The sequence below is a fragment of the Pantherophis guttatus genome, chromosome 8 (assembly GCF_059756535.1).
Source record: "Pantherophis guttatus breed Tessera chromosome 8, ASM5975653v1, whole genome shotgun sequence".
NCBI lineage: Eukaryota > Metazoa > Chordata > Lepidosauria > Squamata > Colubridae > Pantherophis > Pantherophis guttatus.
The window spans coordinates 59,526,140-59,536,706 of NC_142070.1; the positions used below are offsets into that span (position 1 = coordinate 59,526,140).

The following is a 10,567-nucleotide window of genomic DNA, read 5'->3' on the forward strand; positions in this document are numbered from 1 at the left end:
TCCAACAGACTACTTTTCTTGTCCTGAACGCGCAGTGGAGAACGGAGCTGGAAAGCAGGTTGGTGAAGGGATATGGCTGCCCTGGGGGGAGGGGGAGGGTTTGGCATGGGTGGCCTGGCTGAAGAGCCTTCAGGTAAGCTGATGTGGGGCCTTGGGGCAGCTCCACAGCCCCTGGCTTGCTTTGTCCTCCACACACACACCCCACTGCCTTGTTTCATTCTTCTTTGCAATGTGCAGCCTCTCACAGTAAGGAGAATTGGCAATTCTCGTTACTGTGAGAGGCTGCACGTTGTTTCTGGGCAGGGGTCCCCTTCTGGGTCCTCTTACCCAGTTCCCCTCCACCATTTCTCTTTTTCTCTCCCTCTCTCACTCACTCACACTCACACAGATATTTGACCTCTTCAACTGCTGTACACTTCGCCCAGAGGGAGACGAAGTGGGTGAAAAGTGTTTGGGCACCCGATAGGTGCCGGCCTGCATTATCAAGTGTTTGGGCTGCTGAGCACTGGTCTGTATACCTATTCGATGCTGCAGGGGCTGGGCTACAGCTACGCTGAGCCAGGCACTTTTTGGGCCCTCGCCCTGGTGGCTGCTGCCACTCTCGTGCCAGCTCTGCGCACAGCTGGCCTGAGAGCTGCAGCACCCACCAGACCCAGGATTGTAGCCTGGTGCCTGCAGCACCAAGTAGGCGTGCAGGCTGGCACTCAGTAGCCCAAAGGAGACACCTATCTGCCGGAGTTCCATATCCAGCCAGGGAGTGGTTCCCAGGACTGCCTGATTCTCAACTAACTGGCTGCATGGTAGGAGGGGCTTCCTGCCCACCTGAAAGAGAGGCTGGGTTGCATAAAGGGGATTCCCCACAAGACCCTCTCAAGCACAAGGCTGCGAGCTCCACCGCAGGGAGCCTCAATCGGGGCCAAGCTCTTGGCAACTGATTGAGGTAAAACTGTTCTTGAAGGGGGCATGAGACGCGTGGAGCCTGCTGCTGCTTTTGCAAGTGTGCAAAAGCAGCCGTGATTCTTGCCATCTCTTCTCCCCCCCTTGCCGGGCATGGCAGGGCTTCCTGCCCCTTGCTTCTCCCCCTCCCCACCCTTCCCCACCTGCCACCCCCAAATTGTGCCCCAAAATAATAAGACCCACCCCAAAATAAGGCCAGGCTCTTATTACAGGGTTCAAAAAAATATAAGACAGGGTCTTATTTTCAGGGAAACACGGTACAATTATTAAAGGATTTTGATATTGAAGTGAAAGGAACTACACCAGTATTTGAAGATAACACAACATGTATACAAATGGCGACTGGTGAGATAATAAAAACCAGAAGCCAGCATATTGACATAAAATATTGTAATGTTAGAGAAGCAGCGTAAAAAAAAAATGTAATAGGCTTAATTTATTGTCCATCAGAAATGTAGGTGACCTCATGACAAAGGCATTAAAAATACAAAAACACAAGGATCTAGTAAAACGACTTGGTTTAAATGTTGTACAGCTATAAATTGGAGGGGAACCCACAACTTCTGAAGGCAAGTCACTCCACTGGTTAATTGTTTACATTGTCAAGAAATTTCTCCTTAGTTCTAAGTTCTCTTTTTGGTCCCTTCTCTGGCTAATGTTGAAGCTGACCTCTTGATACAGTTTGTAATCCACAGCAGGGGTGGGTTCTACTTACCTTTTCTACCGGTTCGCATTGCGCCCACGTACAGATCACCTATGCATGCATGCGTAGATCACCTATGATGATGTCCGGGTCAGTGGGAGGAGCCTCCACCAGTTTTACTACCGGTTCTTGCGAACCGGTCCAAACCAGGGGCAACCCACCACTGATCCACAAATGTATTATATAATGGCAAATGAATAAAAGATAAAAAGTAAAACAAAATCTCAGCTGAAAAGGAAAAATATCTCAGCTGAGAGTAAAAAATATTGAAGAATTAAAACGAGTACAGTCTATATAGAGAAAAGATAATAAATACTGAGATTTGTCTCTCTTTAGCATAACAGTCCATGCTACTCAGCAGAACTCACTAGAGTAAAGTTTTCTCTTCAAGCCCAGTCTTTTCCTCTATTCACTTTTACCCCTATGGGTGCAATTTTGTGCTTGTTTAGAGTTTTTCTGAGGCTTTTGAAGAGATATTATTTCTGATCTTCGGTAAGGATTATCTTATTAAAAGCTGTGTCTTTCTCTACCTGCATGTCTTCTAGATTCAATATTCGTATTGGTAAAGTCCAACACTTCAAACAACTTGTGAGGAATGACATTTAAAACAACTTTTGGGGAATAGCTGAAGTCAATAACTATTCTAATTCTAAATTTGGATGTGAAAAATTTAATGAAATAGTCATAGTGGAACATTTTCAAGAGGAAATCATCTCTCTAATTATTATTGTTCTTTCTATGCAATCTTTGGACTACTATTTTATTAGCTCCACCACCTACTGCATTAATTTTTTTTAATAATAATTTTTATTTAGTTAAAAAAGAAAAACAAACAAGTACAAATATGACAATACAAAACATACACAACAAATAAACATAGATCAAGTCTTATGACTTGTATTTTGGATAGTCACATCGGTAAACTATATTTCTCTATATATATTTCTACACCTTTAGTTATATAACAATATTTTGAATTCTCTTTTTAATTTATTGTTTTCTTAGTTGGTATTCAATTCCTGTCTAATTAGTCCATTTCCTTTAGTGTGATCCTATTTTTGTTTTATTTTCCTTTTCTCCAGCCAGTCGTACCATTTTTGCCATACCAGGTAGTAATCTGTTTCCTCTTTTTCTTGCATTTCTTTCGTGAGTTTATCCATCTCTGCACACTTCATCACTTTTAATATTATTCTATCTTCCGATGGTGTATTTTCTGATTTCCAGCTTTGTGCAAAAATGATTCTTGCTGCTGTTAAGATGTGGATAATTAAATATTTTATTTCCTTTTCATAATGTGTTGTGAATATTCCTAATAGATAAGTTTCTGGTTTCATTGGTATTCTCTGACTAGTAATTTCTTCTATTTGATTTTTAACCATTTTCCAGAACTGTTTCGCTTTATGGCAGGACCACCACATGTGATAGTATGTTCCTTTTTGTGTTTTGCATTTCCAACAGTCTGGAGAGGTGTTGGGAAACATTTTTGCTAGGCACACTGAGGGGGAGGTGCCATCTGTAGAACATTTTGTAGATATTTTCCTTGTAGGGTACAGACATTGTTAGTTTACTATTTACTTTCCATAATTTTTCCCATTTATCTAATTCAATACTATAACCAAAAATTTTCACCCATGTAATCATATTTTCCTTAACCACCTCCTCTTCCAATTTATAATTTAATAAATACCTATAAATTTTAGTTATTAGTTTGTCGTTTGTTCCCAATAAGATTTTGTCTAATTCATTCGGTTCTTTTTGAATTGTGTCAAGTCCATCTTATATCTAGATTTAATTTGTAAATATGGCCACCAATCAATGTCTGTACCCTGTTCTTTCAGTTCTTCTCGTGTTCTAAGTTCTCCTTTACTGTTCAACAATTCATTGTAGGTTCTCATTTTATTCATGTCCATTGCGTTGGGGGTATATTTGTGCTTCCATCGTTGAGAGCCATTCTGGAATCTTATCATAATGGTTTTGTTTAATTTCTCGCCAAATCTTTAAGAGTGTTTCTCTAATAATATGTCTCCAGAAGTATTCATAGTGTCTATTTCTTTCCTCTCATAAAAATGCGTGCCACCCTTTCAATAGATCAAATCCTTCTAGCATCAGTTTCCGTTTATTTTTAAGCTCTATCCAGTTCCTTATCCAGATGAGTGATGTTGCTTTGTGGTATATTTGCCAGTCTGGTAGTCCTTGTCCGCCTTTCTCTCGTGTGTCCTGGAGATGTTTTAATTTAATTCTTGCCCTCTTTCTTTGCCAAATATAGTCTGCTATCATTTTGTTAAAATTTTTGAAGAAGGCTCTTCCTGGGTTCGGGATTACCTGAAATAGGTATAATATTCTTGGTAAGACATTCATCTTAATGGAAGCTATTCTGCCTAGAAATGACAGCTGTAATTTGCTCCATATTTCTATGTCTTTTTTTATTTGTTTAGCCAATTTATTGTAGTTATCTTCCTTAAGTGTTGATGTTTTGTTGGTGAGCCAAATTCCTAGATATTTTACTTTTTTTACTATTTGTATTCCTAATTTGTCTTCCAATTCTTTTCCTTGTGTATTCATGAGGTTCTTCGCTAATATTTTTGATTTTTGTTTATTAATTTTGAGTCTGGCTACTTTTTCATATTGTTCTATTTTTGCCAATAATTTTGTTCCTGTTTGTGCTGGTTGCTCTATAATAAATACTACATCATCGGCAAATGCCTGTAGTTTGTATTCCTTGTTTTTGATTTTTAGTCCCTTTATTTTGTTATCTTTCCTAACCTCATTTAATAGAATTTCTAATGATAAAATAAACAGTAGCGGAGATAGGGGGCATCCCTGTCTCACTCCTTTGGCTATTTCAAATTGTTCTGTTGTCTCTCCATTTATCCATACTTTTGCTTTTTGAGTGGAATAGATCTTCTTAATCATATTTAGGAATTTCTCTCCAAATTTCATTGCTTCCAGTTATAATATCAAGAATTTCCAATTGAGATTGTTGAAGGCTTTTTGCGCGTCTAGGAAGATTAGTGCCAATTGTTTATCTGATTTTTGTTCGTAATATTCGAGGACATCAATTATTAGTTGTGTATTATTTTTGATTTGTCTTCTTGGGATAAAACCATTTTGGTCTGGGTGGATGTATTCATTAATGATTTTTTTAAATCTCTGTGTAATGATTAATGTAAATAGTTTGTAATCCACGTTTAGGAGTGATATTGGTCTATAGTTTTTAATTTGCGTAGGATCTGATTCTTCCTTAGGTATGAGTGTAATGGTTGTTTCAGTCCATGATTGGGGGATTTTGGCTTCCAGAAGTATATCATCCATTGGGTATTGACATATTTTATAAAATCCAGATGGTATGCCGTCTGGTCCTGGTGTTTTATTGTTTTTCTGTTTTTTCCTTGCTTCTGTCAGTTCTGACATTGTAATCGGTCTGTTCAATAACTCTCTTTGGATTTTTTTTAGTTCCTGGATGTTGATTTTACTTAGGTACCCTTTAATATCTTCTTCTCGAATTTCTTCTTGTTTGTATAGGTTCTGAAAAAAGTTTCTTGCAATTCATTTTTTATCCTCGTTTCTATGATACATTTGCCCTTCCTCATCCTGTAATTGGTGTATTGTTCTTTTCTCCTTTTCTTTTTTCAGTTTATAGGCCAGCCAGCGTCCTGTTTTATTTGCGTGTTTGAATTGATTTTGTTTCGCCAGTTTGAGTTTCCTAGCTATTTCTATTGTTGTAGTTAGGTTTATTTTGTGTTTTAAGAGGTTTATTCTTTCTTTAATCGTTTTACTTTGGGGCTCTTTTTGTAAGTCTAATTCATATTTTTTGAGTTCTGTAAGTAAGTTATCTCTTCTTTGTTGTTTGTCTCTATTTTTCTTTGCTTTGTAAGCAATCATTAAGCCTCTTATATAGGCTTTAGTTGTGTCCCATAAATTTTGAAGTGAAGAATGTTCTTACATATTCATTTCTTTCTCAATCATTTCTACATATTCTTTGTCTTTTATAATTTCTTTATCCATCATCCATCTCTTTAGTTTTTGGTGACCTTTCCATGTTACTATTATTGGGCTATGGTCTGCCCATGTATTTGTTGCTATTTCAATTTCTTTTATACATTTCTGAGCTCTGTGGTCATCGATGCCATGTCTATTCTGGACCATGACTGGTGCGGATTGGAATAAAATGTGTATTATTTCTTATTTTTATTCATCTCTCTCCAAACATCTTGTAATTGCAGTTCCTGTGCCATGTCTTTAAATGTATCTGGGAGTGTTTTCTTCCTGGTTTTATTTATTTTGCTGGTCTGGTAGTCCTGTTCCTTGTCGGTAATTGCATTGTAATCTCCTTTCAATATTCTCCTTTCTTCTTGTTCTCTTTCCATTTCGTCTATGGCAGCGGTTCTCAACCTGGGGGTCGCGACCCTTTTGGGGGTCGAATGGCCATTTCGTGGGGGTCGCCAAAGACCTCTCTTGCCCCCCCTTCCCCCCCGCCTCCGCTCACCCTCACCCTCTGCGCGTCTGTTGGAGGGCTGCACCACGCTATTGAAAAAAGCGGATCCCAGCATGCAATGCGATGCCCGACGCTATTAAAGAGAGCGGATCCCAGCATGCAACACGGTGCCCGAGGCTGTTGAAGAGAGTGGGGAGAGCTGTGTGTGCGTTCGTGTGGATAGAAAAGAGTTCAGGGACTCCCTGCTGCTGCTTCTGCCACCGCCGTCGCTGATATCTCGCTGCATTAAAAGTTTGGGTGAGTGATTTCAGGGATTCCCTGCTGCCACCGCCCCCCCCCCCCATTGCCTGAAACGGCAGGAAAATCTTTTGCTGGGTGAACTCAGGGATTCTCTACTGCTACCCTCCCCCCATTGCCTGAAACGGCAGGAAAATCTTTTGCTGGGTGAACTCAGGGATTCCCTGCTGCCACCCTCCCCCCATTGCCTGAAACGGCAGGAAAATTCTTTGCTGGGTGAACTCAGGGATTCCCTGCTGCCACCCTCCCCCCATTGCCTGAAACGGCAGGAAAATCTTTTGCTGGGTGAATTCAGGGATTCCCTGCTGCCACCCTCCCCACATTGCCTGAAACGGCAGGAAAATTCTTTGCTGGGTGAACTCAGGGATTCCCTGCTGCCACTGTGCCCCCATTGACTGAAGCGGCAGGAAAATCTTTTGCTGGGTGAACTCAGGGATTCTCTGCTGCCACCCTCCCCCCATTGCCTGAAACGGCAGGAAAATCTTTTGCTGGGTGAATTCAGGGATTCTCTGCTGCCACCCTCCCCCCATTGCCTGAAACGGCAGGAAAATCTTTTGCTGGGTGAATTTAGGGATTCTCTGCTGCCACCCTCCCCCCATTGCCTGAAACGGCAGGAAAATCTTTTGCTGGGTGAACTCAGGATTCCCTGCTGCCACTGTGCCCCCATTGACTGAAGCGGCAGGAAAATCTTTTGCTGGGTGAATTCAGGGATTCTCTGCTGCCACCCTCCCCCCATTGCCTGAAACGGCAGGAAAATCTTTTGCTGGGTGAACTCAGGGATTCTCTGCTGCCACCCTCCCCCCATTGCCTGAAATGGCAGGAAAATCTTTTGCTGGGTGAACTCAGGGATTCTCTGCTGCCACCCTCCCCCCATTGCCTGAAACGGCAGGAAAATCTTTTGCTGGGTGAATTCAGGATTCCCTGCTGCCACTGTGCCCCCATTGACTGAAGCGGCAAAAACCGCACAGGAGAAGTTTTGGGGAGTGCCCCCTGAAGCTCCCTTTTCAACCCCTGCCTCTGCCTGCCATAGTCTGAAGCTCCTGTTCTGGGTGCAGGAGAGAAAGCAGGACAGGAAGGGGGAGAGAGAGAAAAGAAAGAATGAAAGAAAAAGACAGAAGGAGAAAGAGGGAGAGGAAGGGAGAGACAAGAAAGAGAGGAAAAGAAAGAAAGTGGGGAGAAAGCAGGACAGGAAGGGAGAGAGAGAGAAAAGAAAGAGTGAAAGAAAAAGACAGAAAGAGGAAGAGGGAGAGGAAGGGAGAGAAAGTCCTTGATTTATGACCAGAATTGAGCCCAAAATTTTGGTTGCTAAGCAAGAGCATGGTTAAGTGAGTTTCACATTGTACTCAATCCATGATCTCTCCTGGTTCTAACCGTCATGTGCAAGTTAGGGAAGAACCATGCCATGTATCTTTTGCATTATCAAAGCTATTGTTAAATATTATTTTCATTAGGAAACCAACCCATGACAATGGAATCAAAAGCTAAGAAAAGAAAATACACTGAGGAGTTTTTACAGTATGGGTTTACCTCAATAATTACAGCAGGAATTGAGAAACCCCAATGTATTATTTGCTGTGAGGTTCTATCAGCCGAATCCATGAAGCCAAACAAATTAAAACGCCATTTTGATAGCAAGCATCCGAGCTTTGCTGGCAAGGATACCAGCTATTTTAGAAGCAAAGCTGATGGACTCAAGAAAGCTAGACTTGACACTTGTGGCAAGTACTACAAACAAAATGAAGCAGCCGTTGAAGCTTCATATTTGGTGGCACACAGAATCGCCAAAGCTATGAAACCTCACACCATTGCTGAGGATTTACTGTTGCCAGTGGCCAAAGACATTGTTCGAGTTATGATTGGAGATGAATTTGTTAAGAAATTAAGTCCAATCTCCTTATCTAACGACACTGTCCGCAGAAGAATAGGTGACATGTCTGCTGATATTCTTGAGCAGGTAATCCAGGAAATTAAATCTGCTCCACTTCCAATATTTAGTATCCAGCTTGATGAATCTACAGACGTTGCAAACTGTTCACAGTTATTGGTTTACGTAAGGTATATTAATGATGGCAAGTTTAAAGATGAGTTTCTTTTTTGCAAACCTCTTGAAACAACGACAACTGCACGTGATGTATTTGACACCGTTGGTTCATTTCTGAAAGAGCATAAGATCTCTTGGGAAAATGTTTGTGGTGTTTGTACAGATGGTGCTCCAGCTATGCTAGGATGTCGATCTGGGTTTCAACGTTTGGTACTGAATGAGTCACCAAAAGTCATCAGAACGCACTGTATGATTCATCGGCAAATATTAGCAACGAAGACGCTGCCACAAGAGTTACAAGAAGTAATGAAAAGTGTCATAAATGTTGTCAATTTTGTAAAGGCGAGCTCTTTAAACAGCCGGCTGTTTTCGCAACTGTGCAACGAGTTGGATGCGCCGAACAATGCTCTGCTATTTCACACTGAAGTGAGATGGTTGTCAAGAGGAAAAGTTTTAAAACGTGTTTTTGAGCTTTGTGATGAACTCAAAATGTTTTTTAATCAGAAAGCAAGGCCACAGTTTGAAGCACTTTTCAGCGATAAAAGTGAACTGCAGAAAATAGCTTACTTGGTTGATATCTTTGCCATCTTGAATGAGTTAAATTTATCACTGCAAGGACCAGATGCAACATGCTTCGATTTGTCTGAAAAGATCCGAGCGTTCCAAATGAAACTTCAGCTTTGGCAAAACAAATTGGATGAAAATAAAATTTACATGTTGCCTACCTTATCTGCTTTCTTTGAGGAACATGACATTGAACCAGACAAAAAGATTACGATGATAATTTCTGTGAAAGAACACTTGCACATGCTTGAAGATGATGTTTCATCATACTTTCCAAATCTACCTGACACCCCATTTGCATTTGCCAGAAGCCCATTCACAGTCAAAGTTGAAGATGTTCCTGAGACAGCACAAGAGGAGTTCATTGAACTTATTAACAGCAATGCAGCGAGAACTGATTTCACTACAATGCCAGTTACAAAATTCTGGATCAAGTATTTGCAGTCATATCCTGTTCTGTCTGAGACTGTGTTGCACCTTCTTCTTCCATTTCCAACAACATATCTTTGCGAAATAGGGTTTTCCAGCTTGTTGGTTATCAAGTCTAAATACAGAAGTAGACTTCTTGTGGAAGATGATCTTCGTTGTGCTCTTGCAAAGACTGCCCCAAGAATTTCTGATTTGGTGAGAAAGAAGCAATCTCAACCTTCGCACTGACGTTACCTTTTTATGCATACTGTTACAAAATGTACCAATGTAGTTTACTGTTGTTGTAGTAAAACTGTTATCCATACTACACCATGCTTCACAACAAAATTTCATTTATTTATAATTAGAAATAAATATTTCACAATATATAATTACATATTCATTTTGTGATTAATCACTATGCTTTAATTATGTTCAATTTGTAACAATAAAAATACATGGTCCTTGCACTTTTGACCAGTCCTCGAACTTACGACTGCCCTCACATTTTACGTTTTTGCCCTATTTTATCACCATGGTGAAGAGAAGCAGTTGTGAAATGAGTGACATGGTTGTTAAGAATGCTGCACCAGCATAAATGTGAGGATGGTCGTAAGTGTGAGGACCAGTCAAAAGTGCGAGGATCTGTCAGAAATGACTTTTTTCAGCCCTCTGAGTAGTCCCTATACACATAGCCATGGCTGCCCAGTCACATGACCAGCTAGCCACGCCCACCCAGACATATGACCTCCAAGCCACGCCCATGAAATAAGCCACACCCACCCCTGGTTGGGGGTCACCACAACATGAGGAACTGTATTAATGGGTCGCGGCATTAGGAAGATTGAGAACCACTGGTCTATGGGATGTTCCTGGGTCTTGATGTCCAGTTCTGGTCTACTTTCCTGTTCTTCTAATACGAAGTATTGATCGAAAAATTCTTGTGCTTTCTCTAATGTATCAATTTTATGTTTTTTATCTTGTCAGGAGATCAGAATCCTTCTGGCATCAACCAGCAAAACAATATTTTGTGTTTATTTAATTGTGTTGTTAAAAAATTATAATTTTTCCTCTGTTCTCTTATCCTTCTTGGTATCTGTTTTAAGGTTATTATTTCTTTCCCCTTATACATAAGTGATTTTTCTCTCATTGCTTTGTAGAT

General features: G+C 40.6%; 1 protein-coding gene across 1 annotated transcript; it reads left to right on the forward strand.

Annotated features, from left to right (window-relative positions):
- Positions 1–5,219: 5,219 nt before the first annotated feature.
- Positions 5,220–9,733, forward strand: ZBED11 (zinc finger BED-type containing 11). Its single transcript, XM_034432846.3, has one exon. It carries the CDS (start codon positions 7,855–7,857, stop codon positions 9,652–9,654), a length of 1,800 nt encoding a protein of 599 aa, XP_034288737.3. The 5' UTR covers positions 5,220–7,854; the 3' UTR covers positions 9,655–9,733.
- The last annotated feature ends 834 nt before the right edge of the window (positions 9,734–10,567 follow it).

Coding starts and splice junctions, on each gene's coding strand:
- ZBED11 (XM_034432846.3), top strand. CDS start 7,855: ATGACAATGGAATCAAAAGCTAAGAAAAGAAAATACACTGAGGAGTTT.